Below are 19,281 nucleotides of genomic sequence, written 5' to 3'. Positions count from 1 at the left end.
CCCTCTTAGAGCCTCATCTCCAGCAGGGCCCCCCAATGGCAGAGAGCCCACCTTCTTGTACATGATAAACAGTAGGCATTTAACTCATGTTTGTGGGATATGTGTTGTGCGGGCTTGTGTCCCCTGCCCAGACTTGCCCTGCTACCAACTCCAGACGCCCAAGGACCACAGCCCTCTCTTGCTCACTACTGCAAGGTCTGGGGGCTCTGCTCTGCTTCAGGGTGCATGTTCTCAGTCCCAGCTCCTGAGAAATGGGGGTCACAAGCTGCCAAGAACAAGGCAAGCACAGAGATGGCTGTGGGGTGGCTCCAGGGACCCCACGGGGGAAGTTCTGGCTAGAAACCACCTTCAAGCTGCACCTTGAAGACTGAATAAGGTTTCAGCAGGCAAAGATCATTTGTGGTGGGGCAGAGCTGGTCAGCTTGAGAGCCCACGTGTAGATGGGACTTGGCCACAGACCGAGTGTGTGGCCAGCAGGGAATGGGGACAGAACTGGGAGTAGGAACCCTGAGGACCTTTTAGCGCTGTAAGTAGCTCTCAAAGGCAGCACTTTGGTCAGTGCTCAGTCAAGCCCCATTAGGGCCTACAGCCGGTAAGGCTGGTGGTAAGGAGACAAGTTTCAAGTCATCATTCTTGCTGGGTGCCTTGGAGTGAGTCCTTGGGCCTCTCTGGGCTCCAGTTCCTGTTGGGCTGGGTGGTGGGGAAGAGGTGGGGAAGTGGGAGGAAAGAGAAACAGATGTTCATCTGCTCTGGAGGAGTGTCCTTGAGGGGCTGGGAAAGCAGAACTTGGGGTGGGGCTGAGGGACACACAGAGGGCTTTCTGGGGCACGACACCAAGTGAAGGTATTCCTGGGTGTGGTCTGCACCAGGAACGTGGGATCCTGGCTCCCTGCTTCTGGCTGCGCTAGGAGTCCTTGGCCACCCGGCTTTCACTGGGGGTGGGGGGGCAGCAGAGCATGAGGGGGCTGAGGGCTGGACTCTCAGCAGACTCTGAGGCTGAGGTGCCCTGAGGTGCCCTAGGAGGCCCTTGTGTACCCAAACAGCACGCAAGGTATGTGTCGCCTCTTAGGCACCAGAACCAGCGTGAAGCCTGCTATGGACTCCCTGTTCCGGCTTCTCCAGCTGTTCTCATCGATCTCAACAGGTAAGCTGTGCTGGTCTCGACCGGCTCGCGGGGCCTGGCCCCGGGCAGACCGCACTGGGCCTGGTCACAGGTTTGTCTGCTGAGGTCGAAGGAGGGCTCAGGGAGGCAGTGGCTGGGAGGGCCCCCCCGCCAAGGGGCTGCTCCAGGGGTGTCCGGCTGGGGACTCATCTGGGGACCGGTCTGAGGGCTCTGCATGATACCAGGTCTTCATCACTCTCCTCTCCGTCTCGCCCCACCCTCAGGCCTGTCCTCATGGGGTGTCTCCAGTCCCCAGGATGTGAAGGGTGTGAGGGGGTCCTGCCTCATCATCCCCTGCGTCTTCAGCTTCCCAGCTGATGTGGAAGTGACCCACGGCATCACGACCATCTGGTACTACGACTATGCGGGCCAGCGGCAGGTGGTAAGCCACTCGGAGAACCCCGAGCTGGTGGAGGCACGCTTTCGTAACCGTGCCCAGTTCTTGGGGCGCACAGAGCACAAGATGTGCAGCCTGCTGCTGAAGGACCTGCGGCCTGAGGATTCAGGCTCCTACAACTTCCGTTTTGAGATCAGTGAAGGCAACCGCTGGTCAGATGTCAAAGGCACGGTGGTCACTGTGACAGGTGAGGGGCAGGGTGAGCTGGCTATGGCCCGGAAGTGTGTCCCAAGCTGCTCCTGGCCCCATTGACTCACAGCTCCAATCCTCAGTCTAAGCCCATCCCCGGCCTCGCCCAGCCTTGTATCTCCTTTTCATTCACCCTAAGTGGGGCCGGGGGTCGAAAGCAGTCTCTCCTTCCTCTTGAAGGACGCTGCCCAGGTCTCGTCCCTCAGCTGGGCTTTCTAGGGCAGGAGGCCTCCTGTGTGGTGAAGGGGAGTCCTGAGCCTCTGGTCCTTGTCTTCAGAGACCCCTCAGACGCCCTCCATTTCCTCGCTGGCGGAGCTCCATGAGGGCATGGAGGCCTACTTCAACTGCTCCACTCCCTACGCTTGCCCGGAGGAGCACATCGGCCTGCAGTGGGAAGGCCAGGACCCTGAGCGTTCGGTCACCTCCAACCTCCAGGATCTCAGGCCCACAGGCATCAGCCACCTGGAGACCCTCCACATGGCCCTGTCGTGGCAGGACCACGGTCGGACCCTGCGCTGCGAAGTCTCGGTGGCCAAGCAAAAGGCTCGGGGCGAGATTCACCTTCAAGTGCAATGTGAGTGTGCTGGGGGCCCCACCCTTGGGACTGAGCGCACATCTATGGCTCCCGGGAGGAAACTGGTCTCTTCTGCAGCCTGTAGAAACAGAGCCCTCACCCCTGAGGCAGAGCCAGGTGCACTTGGACCTCCAGGCTCAGCCAGGGGGAGAGACGCCGCTGCAAAACCCTAAGAGCCACATTGAATGACTCCCTTGTACCTCGCGTCCCTGAGGTCAGGTTGGGCAAAGAAGGGGAGACACGAAGAGCCAGAGAACTGGGGGCCGGGGAGGGAGGCCCCAGGGATTTAGCCCAGCTCTGGAGGCTGCTGTGTGTCGGGGGGAGGAGGGTTCACCCTTTTCTTGCCTAAGGCTACTCAACAAAGAGGAGATGGGAAGAAGCCTGAGTTTCTATTTGATTATGTAACTTCCCATCACAGTAAAACATGGCAGCCTATTCTAGAACAAGTGCTGTTCACAGGCATCATCAGGCTGGCTGGGTCCACCACTCGTTGAGCAAACTGGGCAAGTTACTTGACCCTTGGGGCCTCCATGTCTACCTCTGTGAAGGAGAGGCGTTGGTCTCAAGGAACTGTTATGGAACTTGAAGAGGAGTGCTTAGCACATACTGAGCACTCTAAGATATTAGCTTCTGCTATTTTCATATTTCCCTAGGTAAAACATTTGAAAATAGTAGCTTTTATAAGCCTATTTACATAGCCAGAGGCTTTGGAACAAGATTTCTAGAAGTGCAGATGTGCTGTATGGTTGGCTCCTTCCTTCCAAATGGGTTAACCATCGTCAGAGCTCATTTGCCTCTGCCTTTGGCCCTCTTCATGAAGTGTTTGATTCCTTGCCAACAGCTACCAAAAGCCACCTAAGCAGGAACGATGCTGCTCATGATCCCCAGATAGAATAGAGGGTGATGGCCAGTGTCACGCGGCAGAAAGCCATAGAAGGCAGTGCAGGCTGGACGCTAGGCCTGCATTATTAGGCCCTCAGTGGAGAAGGAAGGAATCAGGACCTTCTCACGAGGTGGGGGGCAGTGGCTGGCTGGACTTCCTGAAAGAAGAGAGAAGTGACACCACTGTCTTCCCTGGGCCCTTCCTCTGATGCCCCCCCCCCACCTTATGCCTTGCAGATGCCCCCAGGGGCGTGGAGATCCTTCTCAGCCCCTCAGGACGGAACATCCTTCCAGGTGATCTGGTCATACTCACCTGCCGGGTGAACAGCAGCTACCCGGAAGTTAGTTCTGTGCACTGGATCAAGGACGGGACACCGCTCCAGGTCGAGGGTCGTATGCTGAGGTTGTCCCAGGCAACCTGGGATGATGCTGGTGTCTACATCTGCCAAGCTGGGAATGGCGTGGGCTCTTCGGTCTCGCCCCCCATCAGGGTCCAAATCTTCAGTGAGTCCTGGGGGAGCCTGGGTCTTGACCGGGGGGTGGGGCAGGGTCCCCAACAGGCCCCTCTTGCTCAAGATAGCTAGGCCAAGGCGCCTTCTGGGACACGGGTGTGGAGTCCTAGCCCTGCCTCAGATAGATGACAAACCTCTCCCAGGGAGGGCGTTTGCAAGAATCCCAGTAAACAGGACAAAGAGATGCAGCGACCATCCACAAGGGGTCTGGTACGGAGCATGCAGGGATTCAGGCTGATTGGCTACAACCCCAGCGTGCTGGAAGTCGGCTGGGTGTCCCCCAGCATGCCCTCTGCTGTCCCCACAGTGGCTGAGGTCCAGGTGAGCCCGGCAGGCCCCATCCTAGAGAACCAGACGGTGACACTGACCTGCAGCACACCCCAAGCAGCCTCCAGCGAGCTGCGTTACAGCTGGTATAAGAACCACGTCCTGCTGGAGGATGCCCACAGCCACACGCTGCAGCTGCCCTCGGCCTCCAGGGTCAACACCGGCTTCTACGTCTGCGAGGTGCAGAATGCCTACGGCAGAGAGCGCTCGGGCCCAGTCAGCGTGGTGGTCAGCCGTAAGTGGCCAGGGTGGAGCTGGGGATGGGGCCCTTACAGGAGGGTGAGGGGCCTGGGCCTGGTCGGCTCAGAGCTCACATCCCAGCTATCCAACTCTGGACAAGCTTTCACGTCCCTGGGCCTGGGTGTCCTCCTGTTTTAGACCACTTTTCATTTTGAATGAGTTAAGCTTACAAAAAGTTGTAAGAAGAATACAAAGAATTACCATATACCTTTAACTTAGATTCTCCATTTATTAACAGTGTGGTACATTTGTTCTCTGTCTTTATTAATTTTTTTTTTAAGAGTGGGAGAGAGAGAGAGCACGCATGCGTGGTGCAGAGAGGGGCAGAGGGAGACAGGGAGAGAGGATCTTAAGCAGGCTCCACGTCCAGTGTGTGAGCCTTCGCAGGGCTTGGTCTCACCACCCTGAGATCATGACTTGAGCTGAAATCAAGAGTTGGTTGCTTAACCGACTGAGCCACCTAATAGATTTTATTTTTAACAATAGTTTTAAAATTTACAAAAATATTGAGCGGATAGTACAGGGGTCCCATGTATCTTTCCTGGCACAGTTTCCCCTATCACATCCTGGATTAGTGTTGTGTATTTGTTATAATTACTGAACCAACACTGATATATTATTAACTAAAGTCCGTAGTTTACAGTAAGGTTCACTCTTTGTGTTGTACATTACAGGTTTTGAATAATATCATGTACTCATCTTAGAGTATCATACAGAATAGTTTCATTGCCATAAACATTCCCTGTTCTCCATTTATTTATCCGTTGAATGCCTGGCAACCACAGGCAAAAAAATTTTTTGCCTTTTCCAGAATGTCAAATAGTTGGAATCATACAGAAGGTAGTCCCTCTCTCTCCCTCTCTTTTTAAAAGATTTTATTTATTCATTTGAGACAGAGAGAGAGAGAGAGAAAGAGAGCATGCACAAGCAGGGGGAAGGGTAGAGGGAGAGGGAGAAGCAGACTCCCCCACTGAGCAGGGAGCCCGATATGGGACTTGATCCCAGGACCCTGGGATCATGACCTGAGTGAAGGCAGACGCTTAACAGATGAAACCACCCAGGCGCCCCTTTCCTTGCCTTTTTGACATTGAGACTTGAAGAGTACAGGCCAGTTGTGTGGGTGTCCCTGTTTGTGTTTGTGTGGTTTGTGTAGACTGAGCCTGCACACCCGGGCAGCAACAGCGTGGGTGTGACGCTGGGTCTGTCCTGCTGTGTTGCGTCAGGGGGCATGTGATGACAGTCTGTCCCATTGCTGGTAGTTCATCACCCTGGGCCCTTGGATGAGGTACTACCCGCTGCCGCCTGGCAGTTTTCCCATCTTCATAGTGGGCCCCCGACCCCCACTCACGGAGTCGCCACAGCTGTTGACTGAGAAGACAAAGTGACTGGCTCCACTCAGGCACAAGTGTATCTGACCGGTCCTCAGGAGCTCTGGGGTTGCTGCCTTCACGGGGTATTGCAGGGTCATAGCCTATAAAGGGGGATCCAGGATTGCCCCCGTCTGAGGGTGACCAGCACCCCCTCATCTCCACGCAGACCCGCCCCTTGCCCCGGACCTAACCGCCTTCCTGGAGACACGGGAGGGGCTGGTGGGTATCCTCCACTGCTCCGTGATCAGCGAGCCTCTGGCCACCCTGACGCTGTCGCACAATGGCCTCATCCTGGCCTCCACCCCAGGGGAGGGAGACCACAGCTCACGCTTCAGCGTCTTCTCCACCCCCAACTCCGTGAACCTGGAGATCCGAGACCTGGGGCCGGATGACACTGGGGAGTACACGTGCTCAGCCACCAACTCCCTGGGGAGGTCATCGTCCACCTTGAACTTCCAGGCCAAAGGTAAGACAGGCACAGGGAGGGGGCCTGGTGAAGGGACACCGAGGAGGAGGCCTGCTCTGGTCTTCATCCCAGGAGTCCAGGGGACTCAGCTGAGGGGACGAACAAGCTGGTTGGTTTAAAAAAAAAGAAAAATCACATCAAAGATCTGGGCTATAACCACCTGGGAGTTTCCAGAAGTCAAGGCAAAGGGGAAACATGGCAGGTTGCATTATTCCTTTTGTACACATTCTGACTCTGAACTTGAAGGGCCCTTCATATCCTTTTGTTTTTTATTTATCAAACGTCTGGGGCAGGCTCTGCTAGGAGTCCGAGGCAGGAGGAAAAATAAAAAAGTATGGTCGTCCACACCTTCATGCATGCATTGCCATTCCCTCCTTCTGAGGCTGTGGAGGACAGAGCTAATCAATTGTGCCAGGTTTTTGTTGGAAGCCTGGGCTCTGGCTCACAATCCTTCTCGATCAAGCTGTAGCCAATAGATTAGAACTGGCATTCAAGGACAAACTCTCCTGATTATCAAGACATTCATGGAGCTGATGCCACGGAGTCCAGACCTACCTACAGTCATGTGGGGAGAGGAGAACCCTGGAGGTCTTCCTGCAGCCGGTGGCACAGGTGCAGCCAGATGCGGGGGACCTGAGCCTTCCTTACTCTCTCTTCTGCCAGTGGCCCACCTCCTCATCAGCCCCGCAGCAGAGGTGGTAGAAGGCCAAGGAGTGACCCTGAGCTGCAGGAGCGGTCTGAGCCCATCGCCTGACATCCGCTTTTCCTGGTACCGGAACGGAGCCCTGCTTCTCGAAGGTTCCAGCAGCAGCCTTCACCTCTCTGCGGCCACCAGCACGGATGCCGGCTCTTACTACTGTCAGGCCAACGATGGCCACAGGGCCAGCGGACCCTCCTCACCTGCCATCCTCACTGTGCTCTGTAAGCAGTCTTCCCACCAGCCCCTGCCTGCCTGCGGAGGGTCAGCCCACAGGAGCCCGCTAGCCACCTCCACCTCCTTCAGGCCCACCGGCCAGTGCCCCGCCCCGGGGTCTAGATCAGGAAGGCAGCCACAGGCCTGGGCACCACAGAGCTGTCTGCCCAGGGCTGAAATGTGGGGAACAGGCCTGGGGCTTGCTCTGCCTCCCCATATCCTGTCCCTCAACCCCAGCCTCTTTAGGGCCCTCTACTTCTAGCCTCAAAGGTACCATGGGTACCCTGTCCAAGTTTTGTCCTGAGCTGGCCCCTAGGACACCATGATTCCATATATGTGCACACACCCATCGGCTGTGCTCTCACAAGTTCCCATAGCCTTGACTGTAGAACCTCTCAGCACAGGGACTGTGGCGTATCAAGGGTGGATGCTTCATATTAGCCTGAGGGGCCAATCAGAAGCACACAATGTTATGCTAGCCCATATGACACCCTTGTCCAAGCTAGAAAATGATATTCCTTCCTCTGGGAAGACTCAGTACAGCACTAGAGCACAGCTGAACATGAGGGCCATGGACCGAATTCCTCCTACTTTGGTTTGGTTGCCCTTGTGCAGTGAACAACCTACATAGCTGTTCATGGCAGTTCTGAGCACATGCCTTTGTTTGGTGCGTTGCGAGAACCTAGCCAGCTTTGAGTGGACCTGGAGAACCCTGTGGAGGCCACGAGATGAACGCCTATGCTCTTTCTCCCTACAGATGCTCCACGCCAGCCCACATTCACTGCCCAGCTGGACCCCGATGCTGCAGGGGTTGGGGCAAGACGTCAAGGGCTCCTCTTGTGCCGTGCGGACAGCAACCCCCCAGCCCAGCTGCGGCTGCTCCACAGGGACCATGTCGTGGCCTCTTCCCTGCCATTGGGCTGTGGGGGCTGTTCCCAGCGCCTAAAGGTCACCAGAGCCCCCAACCTGCTGCGTGTGGAGATCGGTGACCCGGTGCTGGAGGATGAGGGTGTGTACCTGTGTGAGGCCAGCAATGCCCTGGGCAACGCCTCTGCTTCCGCAAACTTCGATGCCCAGGGTGAGTCAGTGCAGGGAATGGGTGGCTCAGGGTTAGGGGCTGGTACACTGGATGCTCCAACTCTCTCCACTGTCCAAGGCGGGTCTATTGGGTGAAGCCACCTCTGTTCGGCCATGGGAGCTCGCTTTTCTCCCCTACTCCATGGGCACACCGAGGGGGGGTCTCCTTCCTGCCTTCTCCATGCTGGGAGGCTGGGCCCCCACCCCAGGGGGAGGCAGTCAAGGGGAGGCCTGTCTCAGGTGGCCTGTGCTGCTCCCCCTCCAGCCACCATCCTGGTCATCACCCCATCCCACACGCTGCTGGAGGGCACCGGAGCCAACCTGACCTGCAGTGTGAGCCGGGAAGCCGGCGGCCCTGCCAACTTCTCCTGGTTCCGGAATGGGGCACTGTGGGCCCAAGGCCCCCTGGAAACCATGATGTTGCTGCCTGTGGCCAGAACGGACGCTGGCCTCTATGCCTGCCGCATCCTTGCCGAGGCCGGGGCCCAGCTCTCCGCCCCAGTGCTCCTGAGTGTGCTCTGTGGGTGATGGGCAAGGGCAGGGTTGGGTGCTCGGAGGGTGAGGGGGTGTGCAGTGTGGGGGAACGGTCATGGGGGGCAGAGCATGGCTTGGGCGTGGGCAAGGACAGGCCTGGACTGCATGGGCGGAGGGGAGGGGCACAGAGTGTGGCAGCTGCGCTGTGGTGAGCAGGATGGGGCATGGCCTGAGCTTCTTCCTGTCTGCAGATCCCCCAGACCCTCCAAAGCTGTCAGCACTCCTGGACGTGGGCCAGGGCCATGTGGCTGTGTTCGTCTGCACTGTGGACAGTCACCCCGTGGCCCAGCTGGCGCTCTTCCACGGGGAGCACCTCCTGGCCACCAGCCTGGGGCCCTTGCTCCCACTCCGTGGCCGCCTCCAGGTCAAAGCCACAGCCAACTCCCTGCAGCTGGAGGTCCGAGACTTGAGCCTTGGGGACTCTGGAAGCTACCGCTGCGAGGCCACCAATGTCCTCGGATCCACCAATACCTCCCTCTTCTTTCAGGTCCGAGGTGAGTGTCCGGTCCCTAGGGCCCACGTGCCCTGGGGGCTGCTCTGGCCAGGCTTTGGGCTGTGTCATGTGGATTTGGGGTAGAAATGTGAGCCTTTTTCAGTGACGGTTAGGGGAGTTTCTAGCCAGCCAGCAGGCCTCCCTTGGTCTCCAGCTGGATACCTTTCCCTGTAATCACTTGGGTCATCCATGCTGGGTCCAGCTCACTCTTGGGACAATGGCCCTTGGCATGACCTAAACCCCTCTGATTTCAGAGTTCTATGGGGTCAAGCCAGCATCTGTCCAGAGCTAACTTGTGCAGGCGCTGCACCTGCCACGGGGTTGGAGGTCCCATTAGCTGGGCCTTCTGGTAGGTGAGATATGACCAACAGAGTGAAACTATAGCTCCAGGCAGTGGGTGGTAAAGGCTGGGACAGACCAGGGCAGGGGAGTTGGGAGCAGGACAGGGGGAGGCATGGAGCTAAAGTGGGGTCTTTGGTGGTGGTCTCGTAGGGGGCCTGTGGCTCCAGAACATAGGATTGGGGTCCTCGTGTGGACATACACATAGTCCCAGGCTGGGGGAGAGGGCGTGGGGGAGGGCTCTCACCTGTCCTTGGTTTCCCCCTGCAGGAGCCTGGGTCCAGGTGTCTCCATCATCTGAGCTCCAGGAGGGACAGCCCGTGGTCTTGAGCTGCCAGGTGCCTGCAGGGGTCCAGGAGGGGACCTCATACCTCTGGTATCAGGATGGCCAACCCCTCCCAGAGTCAAACTCAGCCACGCTCCGCTTCACGGCCATTACTCTGAGCCAAGCTGGGGCCTACCATTGCCAAGCGCAGGCCCCAGGCTCGACCACCATGAGCCTGGCCGCACCTGTCAGCCTCCATGTGTCCTGTAAGCTTTCATCCTGCCCATGTTTCTTTGGGGGTGAGGGACACAAGGGACAGCTGGAGGAGGGACTGGGGAAGCCCTGCCTCCATGAGAGAGTGCTAGAGGAGGGACGGGGGCCCTGACCACTCCCCACCTCCTGTAGACGCCCCTCGCCAGGTCACACTCACCACCCTGATGGACACAGGCCCTGGACGACTGGGCCTCCTCCTGTGCCGCGTGAACAGTGACCCTCCAGCCCACCTACAACTGCTCCACAGGGACCACCTCGTGGCCTCCACCCTACAGGGTGTGGGGGAGCTGGCCAGCCGCTCTCCCCGGCTGCAGGTGGCTGTCGCTCCCAACACACTACGCCTGGAGATCCACAGAGCCATGCTGGAGGATGAGGGCGTCTACACCTGCCAGGCCAACAACACACTGGGCCAGGCCTCAGTCTCTGCCCTCTTCGATGCCCAGGGTCAGTGTGAGGGCATGCGTGTGTGCGTGGGGGCTCCTTTAAGAGAAGAGAGGAGGCTGGAGAAGGTTTTGGAAGCCTGAGGAACAGGCAGGTGGGCTGAACATAAGGACAGCCTCTATTCTCAGCCTCCTTTAAGGACAAATGACTCCAGACTTGGCTTTCACGGAAGATCCTTTTTTAGAAACAGATGTTTGCCTGGATGTCCAGTGGATAAATCAGAAAAGGGAGGGTGGGGTGTTCAAGGAGAAAATACTGGAGCCCAGGCAGGCTTATGTTCTTCCATGTGCCCATAAGGGTCAGGGAGGGCTTAGGGTACCCCGGGGCCCTGCAGAACCCTGGTTGGGACCACCTGAGAGATGGTGAGCTGTTTCCCATGTTCAATCTTGAGCCCCCTGTACATGTTTCTCTTCCTCATGGAGACAAGCGGCTTGCTTTACATAGCTTCACAGTCTAACCCGTGTCCCCGACCCTCTTCCCTCCCCAGCTGTGAGTGTGCAGGTGCAGCCTGGGGCCGTTGTGCAAGAGGGGCAGCTGGTGAACCTGACCTGCCTTGTGTGGACCTCAAACCTCACCCAGCTCACCTACACGTGGTACCAGGATGGGCAGCAGCGCCCAGGTGCCCACTCCATCCTTCTGCCCAATGTCACAGTCACGGATGCTGCCTCCTACCGCTGTGGTGTGGTGACTCCTGGCCAGGCACCCCACCTCTCCAGACCTGTCACTCTGGATGTCCTCTGTGAGTTTGGTTGGATGCGGGGTGGGACGAAAAAGAATGACGGCAGCCCACAGGGATCAAGGGCATGGCCAGAGCCCCACAGATGTCTGACTCAGCAACCCAGACCCCATCCATCTGAAGAAGCCCGGGACAAGGAGCGTTGAGTCGGGGTCAGAGGGGATAGCTTCTTTCTGGGCAGAGGAGCCTCAGTTGAGCAACTGGGGGCCCTTGGGATAGGGAGCCACGGCTCTCCTGCTTTGAATGCTGTTTGTCAACTGGCCTCCTGTGTGTGGTCTCTGAACTGTTTCCTTCGGTGTCCCTATAGACGCTCCCCGCAGCCTGCGCCTGACCTACCTCCTGGAAAGCCGGGGCGGACGGCTGGCTCAGGTACTGTGTACCGTGGATAGCCGCCCACCCGCCCAGCTAGCCCTGAGCCACGCTGGCCACCTCCTGATGTCTTCAAGCACAGCCTCTGTCCCCAACACTCTGCGCCTGGAGTTGTGGGAGCCTGGACCCAGCGATGAGGGGCTCTACAGCTGCTCCGCCCACAGTCCTCTGGGCCAGGCCAATGCCTCCCTGGAGTTGCGGCTAGAGGGTGAGGCAGGGCTGGGGGCCGAGCCCAGCGGGGGAAAGGGACCAGCTGTGGTCTCCGGCTGGGACTTGCTGACCCTGGTCTCCCTGGTCCAGGTGTGCAGGTGACCCTGGCTCCATCCGCCGCTGTGCCTGAGGGGACCCCCGTTACAGTGTCCTGTGAAGACCCCGCAGCCCGCCCACCCGTTCTCTATGCCTGGTACCACAACAGCCGTTGGCTGCAGGAGGGACCAGCTGCCGCCCTCTCGATCCCAGCGGCCACACGGGCTCACGCGGGGGCCTACTCCTGCCAAGTCCAAGACACCCAGGGCACCCGAAGCTCCCGGCCCACCGCCCTGCAAGTCCACTGTGAGCCAGGGCCCTTGGCTGGGGGTGCCGAGGCTGAGAGCAGGCAGAGGGCACTTCTGGGCCTTCATGGGGGTGGATGCAGGACCGTAGCAGCTCTTGGAAGGGGCACTTGGGAAAAGAAGAACATTGGTGATGAGAAAAGAGACCCTAGAGTCCTGTGAACCCCACCGACTCTGCCCACAAGGTGTCACTTTGAGGAAGTGACCTTTCATCCAGAGGCTTCAACCTCACCAATGCCAGGTGGGTGGGCCATGGATGGTCCAGGGTTTCTAAACAAGACCTCCAACTATGTGCTGTCGTGCTCCCAGATGCCCCTCGGGATATCGTCCTGTCGTCCTTTCGGGACTCCAGAGTTGGCTCCATGGCCGTGTTGCAGTGTACCGTGGACAGCGAGCCCCCTGCTGAGCTGGCCCTGTCCCAAGACGGCAAGATGCTGGCTACCAGCCCGGGGGTCCACGGCTTGGCATCCGGAACAGGCCCCGTGCAGGCGGCCCGAAATGCCCTGCGACTGCAGGTGCGAGACATACCCTCCGGTGACAAGGACACTTACATGTGCACAGCCCACAACTTCCTGGGCTCAGTCAGCATCACAGGGCAGCTGCAGAGGGAAGGTGAGTGGGCCAAGGGGGAGGAGAAGGGGCTCAGGCACAGCGGGGCCTTGTGTATACAAGGGGCGGGCTGACCAGAATGGCTAGCTAGAGCCCGGCCCCATCTGATGGAGGAGGAAATGCTCTCCCCGGAGGCTGTTGCTCGGCCTGAGGGGAAGCAGCAGCCTTGTCCCTGAAGCCCCTCGGGGGCAGGGGAGACAGAACCCCGCCCTCACAGAACCCAGTCTGGGGGTGGAAGCACAGCCCTGCCCTGGGGAAGCCTGGGGTGGGAAGAGAGACCCAACCCTACCTTTACGGGGCTCGGTGTGAGGGATGAGGTGGAGCCCCACGTTTGGGGAGTCCCATGTCCAAGCAAGACACAGCCTCATCCGTCAGAAAGCCTGTTTTGTAGAGACAAACAACCCTGTGTAGAGGTCCCCAGTGCAAGAGATCACAGTCTTTTTTTTTTTTTTTAAGATTTTTATTCATTTATTTGAAAGAGAGAGAGAGAGAGACATCGAGAGAGGGAACACAAGCAAGGGGGAGTGGGAGAGAGAAGCAGGCTTCCTGCTGAGCAGGGAGCCCGATGTAGGGCTCAATCCCAGGACCCCGGGATCATGAGCTGAGCCAAAGGCAGGTGCTTAACCAACTGAGCCACCCAGGTGCCCCAAGAGATCTCAGTCTTTTGAGAGAGCCATAGTCTTACCTCTGTGGGCCCCAAACCAGAACAGATGTCCCTATAATGCACCGAGGCCTCTCCGATGCCCAGATCCCAACCACAGGCTCCCTGATCTCCTCCTGGTCCTTGGCCTGCAGGGGTGCATGTGGTGGCTGAACCGGGGCTGGACGTGGCTGAGGGGGCACCGCTGAACCTGAGCTGTCGCCTCCCTGGTGGTCTCGGACCCACGGGCAACTCCACCTTCGCTTGGTTCTGGAATGGCCAGCGACTACATGTGGAGCCTGTGCCCACCCTTGCCTTCGTCCACGTGGCCCGTGCCCAAGCCGGGGCGTACCATTGCTGGGCTGAGCTCCCCAGTGGGGCCACCACCTCTGCTCCAGTCATGCTCCGGGTGCTGTGTGAGTACGACCCCCCACTCCCTGTCCATATCTCACCTGCCTGCCTCGGGTCCTCCTCCTCTTCTGTCTGCAAAGAGCAAAGACTTTGCAGGGGTGGACTCCTGGGTTCGAGGACTCCCGCTGCCTGCTTGTGTGACCTTGTACATCCCTGCCTGGCTTTTCTCATGTGCAAAATATCAGCTCCCTCACCCAGTGAGGAGCCCGGGGGATACTGTGTGCAGGGTGCCTGGGTCCCCCCTCCATCCCTCATCCAGGCCCCTGTGCAGGATCAGCCAGCCGTGGCTGTAGTCACAAGCCCCCCGAAATACAGAGTTTCAGATGACAGCAGTTGTGTTTGCTCCTGATGCTGGGGGTCAGAAATTCACGCAGAGCGGATCTGTGCAGGGCTCCGGCTGGTCTCTGTCGTCTGGTAGCTAGCTGGTTGAGGATGGCTGCATCCTCACGGCCGGCAGCTGGGGCTGGTCTGACCTTCCTCTGCGGTTCTGTTTGCAGGAGGCCAGAAGCTGTGAGGCCCCTTGAGGTCTAGCCCTGAAGCCACATAATATCACTTCTGCTTTCTAGTGGTCAGAGCAAGGCACAGATCAAGGAGTGGGGCAAGGGGCTCTATCCCATCATGTGGGGAGCTGCAGAGTCACCTTCCTGGGTATGGGGGGAGGGGAGGGGCGGGGAGGGGAAGGGAGGAATTGGCGCTGGTGTTCCGCAACTATCACGCCCCTCTGTGTTCCCACAGACCCTCCTGAGATGCCCTCCATGACAGTCTTTGTGGAGCCCGAGGGCGGCCTCCGGGGCATCCTGGACTGCCGAGTGGACAGCGAGCCCCTAGCCAGTCTGAGTCTCCACCTTGGCAGGAGGCTGGTGGCCTCCAGCCAGCCTGGCGGGGCTCCCACCGAGCCCCACATCCGCGTCACAGCCACCCCCAACGCCCTGAGGGTGGACATGGAGGAGCTGAGGCCCAGCGACCAGGGGGAATACGTGTGCTCTGCCTCCAATGCCCTGGGCTCTGCGTCCGCTTCTACTTACTTCGGAACCAGAGGTGAGGGGGGGACGGTCTGTCTCCCAGGCCCCTCTGTAGGAAGGCCCAGCTCTCCGGTCCAAAGGCTTCCTTCTGAGGTCTTCCCTGAATCCTTTCTGCTGTGATCAGTTTGTCTAACTAGTCTAGCTTAACGCTCAGTTGCAAGGGAAAGCTTCTGAGATAAAGTGAGAGCTAGAATGGTTTTCATCTCGGGGAGTCCCCTTGGGAGGGAGCCCTGGAGGCCCGGAGCCGCCACCTGAGCCTCACCCTTGCATTCCAGCCTTGCACCGTCTGAGTCTGTTCCAGAAGCTACTCTGGGTCCTGGGGCTGCTGCTGGGCCTCCTCTTCCTGTTGTTGGGCCTGGGGGCCTTCTACGCCTGGAGGTGGGTTCAGGGCTGGGGGGTGGATGGGGTCACCTCGTCATCCCCCACTTCCCCTCAACATTCCCTCATGTCTCTCTTACCCGATGCACGGGCTCTGTACTTTCTAGCCTGTCCCTCTTCTTCCCACTGCTCCAAATTTGGGAACTGCTTCTAGAATCATCTTTCAATCCCTCTTGCTGTAGTTTTCTTTCTTTATCTGGAGCCCATCTGTGTAAAGAAAGGGCTGGGAGGGAAGGAAGAAAGATAAGGTCCCCCACTCCCCACAATGCTCCCACTGCTCTGTTCAGTGAGCTCTCTGGGGCCAAGTAAGCACTTGGGATCAGGGGAGGAAATGGGGGTCAGCAGGGGAAGTGAAGAGACCCTCTGAGTCCACTCTTGCTGTTGCAGGAAACAATTTTGTAAGCTGAGCATGGGTGAGAATTTGGTGGAGATGACTTCTCAGAAGCAGACCACACAGGTATCCATCTGTCATGTGGGCCCAGGCAGACAAGACGCCTGGCTAACCCACTGCCAGGGCTGGTGCACAGAGACAGCTCTCATATGTAGGATGGGCCCTGGAACTAAGGGAAGACTGGGGAGAGAATGCAGAGAAACAGGGACCTCCGGAAAGACAGGGAAGCCACATTTTGAATGGGGCACACAACAGTCATGTGTTTGCTCACCAGGCATGATGGGTATACTGTAGGCCAGTGTGACTGTCGAGTTCTCTGTGGGAACTGCTGGTAAGGTAGCTGGGGCAGACATTCTGACATAAAATCTTCTCCTCAACTTTCAAGATGCATTTTGGAACACAGAACCCCACGTGGGTTCTCTCTTCCCTACTCCGCAGTCTGCCTACCCCCTGGGCAGGGGTGAAGGTCTGTTTTCCCTTCCCAGTGATGTGTCCCCTTCTGCAGATCATCTGGTTTTGCTGGGGGGGGGGGCAGGGCTCATAGCCTCATTGCCAGCCAGGCATATGCTCCCCAGTCCCCTGGGGACCCTCACCTAAGGCTTGAGGTCTGGGGAATTGCCCTCCAGAGTTAGAGGCCATGGGATGACCACTCCCAGAGCCCTCCTTGTCACCAGGATTTTCTCTGCGGGAAGCTCACTGATCCTGATCCTGATGCAGCCACAGGTGGGCCCTAGTCCTGTGCTCTGCCCCTGAGCTGATCTGTGGCACTGTCTACCCTCAGGAGGAGGAGATCACCAGAAATTGTGACGACCTGGGCCTCGTGAACAAGGCAGCACTGAGTCCTGACTCTCTCTGTGAAAACAGCTCTACAGCATCTGACTTTCTATGACCCAGATCCAAATCTCTTGCCAAGAAAAATGGGCACGGAGAAGTAGAGGTGAACCTTAATCCACCCAGGAGGGTGCTGGCCCTGGGGGACTCTGAGGATAAACGAGTGCCCATGTTGTCTACGTGTCTTTTCCTTTCTCCGGATCTCATCTCTCCCTTTATCTTCCCATGGACGGCCCCTCACATCTTTTCCTGCCAAGCCCACCCTGGACTTTTTGGATGGATTAGAAAAGAAGAGGAGCTTCCTACATCCTCCCAGGCCGACCAGAGCACTCCATAGGAGCTGGACTAGAAGTTAGGCTGCACTAACAAGAGACCAAATACAGTAACTTTAACATGAGGGCATATTACTTCTCTCTCCCATACTAATCTGGATATGCTGTGGTAGTTTAAGATGTCAGAATTCGGGATCATTCTATCTTCTTTTTCTCCATCCCCGAAATGGTACCTTTGACTGTGAGGTTCATGGTGGCCCCACTGTGTTCATATTCCCTCCAGCAAGAAGAGGAATTTGAAGGCACACCCATTCCCATTGTGGACAGAAGTTGCAGGTCATTTTCACGCACTCTCCATTGGCTGGAGTTGAGTCATGCAGCCACCCCAAGCTGCAAGAGATTCTGAGAAATATAGTTTTTGTTCTGTTTCCAAAGGACTCCCAACCACGGACTCATCCCCGAGACTTCTGACATTGGTGAGAATGCTGCCAGCAGCCACGTTTGCAGTGTCATCCGCTGAAGGCCAAGACATGTCCCTGGTCATTCTGTTCATGGGCTTCCCAGAAGAGGGAGTCCCTCTCACACATTAAGACTGAGGAAATGAAGATGGTTTGGTGTTCCCTAGGGTAAAGGCATGCCAGGCCATGGGGTTGCCTGAGCAGGCATTTTATCACGCCCTTGGAAAAAGAGGGGCCCCCATTCCTACCCCCAGTGAGTGTGGAGAGCATCCAGGTACATCCTTCTCTGTGATCAAGTGGGCTCGCTCGGTCTTCCTGGGGGCTTGTGTGCCAGGGGCTGTTAAGCGGAATGAAGGAATAACTTGCTCCCAGGAAGTCAGTGCCTGAGAGGGGCCAGTTCTTGGGTGGGCTAGTGTCTCCCCTCGCAGCCTGGTGGCAGATGGCAGGAGACGCAAAGACCCTGCCTGGGATTTGGGTCGAGAAACCAGGAGAGTAGTGGGGAGATGTCCTAGGGGCTAACAGGTTGGAAAGAAATTGGAGGCTGAGTAAGCTCCATGGAACCGTGGCCGGAAGCTTCCTGGTCCCAGGTCCCACTCCTTGCAGTGCCTGATTGCCAGACTCTTCCTGAGAGCCTGTCTGGTGTGTCCACCCAATAAACACCCATCCTGTGATGTAACCGGAGTGAGTCTCTTTCTTGCAACCCAAACGGCTGCACCGGAACACAGATCTGAATGTGAATGCAGCTCGTTCTGGGAGACTGCCTGCTGGAGGTGGCCGGCAAGTGCAAATTACATGACGTTTGCCACAAACTACCTTATGTTCAAGAGATGAGCGCTCTCTCCTGCTCCTTGAGGCTCTAGGTCTTGCTCACTTCCTCTGTCCACATGACCAGTACCTCGCTTGGCACGCAGTATGTGAGCACTTAGTAAGCACTGGTTTTTCTATATTGTTGTCTGGGGGGTGGGGGGGTGGAAAGTGCACACTAAATCCAGAGGTGGGACAGAGACAGAGCAAGCCGAATGAGGCCAGATGTTCTTAGGCTGTCCAGGGAAGAGAGGGTGAGGGGAGGATTCCTTCTGCGCATCTCCAAGGGGGTATAGGTCCACCTGGGAATGGAAGGTTCTCAGAGGGGTTAGCTGTGTCTACCCCTGGAGGTCTGAGGCACCTCAAGACTTCTGAAATAAACTTGTACTTCAGGTGTGACACACAAACAGAAAACTGCGCACACTATAAGCACACAGGTTGATGACTTACCAAAAAGTGATCAAGCCAGTGCCACTGGCACCCAGATCAAGAAACAGACCAGCACCAGCACTCTGGAGTCTCCCTTGAGACCCTCCCAATTGCAACCCCCCTGAAGTGAACTTCTAGCTTGCTATCTAACACCAGGGATTTGATTGGCCTGTTTTTGAATTTTATATAAATGGAATAATATAGAATGATGACTTTGGAAAACTGTCTGACATTCTCCATTAAATCTAAAACACTCCTGCCCTCTGACCCTGAAATTCCACCCTGGGTCGTTAGCCAGAGGAAGAAGGGCTCTGTCCACTGTGAGTCTTGTAGAGGAGTGTTTATAGTCACCCTGTTCTGGGTCATTCTTCAGAATGCGTCTTGTTTACAGATGGTGAATGTCACCCATTACGTGAGCACTTTGAAGATTTAACTCTCTGTGCTTTGCCTTCTTCCCAGGACACTCCCCAGTGTCCCCCTGGAGAGTGACTCCAGCAAGACACTGGAGACATCATCTTTCCCGCAGTGGCTACTTGTGGGATCCATCTTCCTCAACTTTGGTCTAGTGGCCCCATCCCCTCCTCTGCAGCCTCCAAATAAATAGTTACTCGGAGATTTCTGCAGAAAATTCCTTGGATATACTTAGACATAGCTCATCCGGGTTGGGAAGGCGTCCACGTTGCAAGGATGATTCCAACACCCACATGGCTCTTAGGCTACAAGTTCACCTTGTTTTCTTAGCATTGACTGTGTGCCCGGCCCTGTGCCAGGCAGTAAACAAAGATAGTCCCACACCTTGTGGAGCTCAGGGTCTGGGGGAGAGAGACAAGGAAATGGGCAGGGAGAAGCATACACAGGGGATGGTAACCAGGCTTTGGGTCAGCAAGAACCCCTTGACAAAGAGGCACCAAAGCCTAGGTCTGCAG

At 57.1% G+C, this 19,281-nt stretch overlaps 1 protein-coding gene across 1 annotated transcript; it reads left to right on the top strand.

Moving 5' to 3' along the window:
• Positions 1–1,337: 1,337 nt before the first annotated feature.
• SIGLEC1 (sialic acid binding Ig like lectin 1) lies at positions 1,338–17,793 on the top strand (the record flags this gene model as incomplete). The annotated part of the gene is made up of 20 exons (XM_080813615.1): positions 1,338–1,746; positions 2,026–2,322; positions 3,442–3,708; positions 4,024–4,278; positions 5,820–6,119; positions 6,783–7,040; positions 7,790–8,110; positions 8,375–8,629; positions 8,835–9,137; positions 9,746–10,006; positions 10,146–10,457; positions 10,942–11,193; positions 11,498–11,767; positions 11,860–12,111; positions 12,420–12,722; positions 13,515–13,775; positions 14,506–14,808; positions 15,068–15,170; positions 15,558–15,627; positions 16,343–17,793. The coding sequence occupies 20 exons, from the start codon at positions 1,338–1,340 to the stop codon at positions 16,448–16,450; spliced, it is 5,160 nt and encodes a 1,719-aa protein (XP_080669741.1). The 3' UTR covers positions 16,451–17,793.
• Between the last annotated feature and the right edge of the window lie 1,488 nt (positions 17,794–19,281).

The sequence above is a fragment of the Martes martes genome, assembly GCF_963455335.1.
Source record: "Martes martes genome assembly, chromosome: 9".
NCBI lineage: Eukaryota > Metazoa > Chordata > Mammalia > Carnivora > Mustelidae > Martes > Martes martes.
The sequence above is the reverse complement of the archived record's forward strand: the minus strand, read 5'-3'. Positions and strand labels throughout refer to the sequence as shown.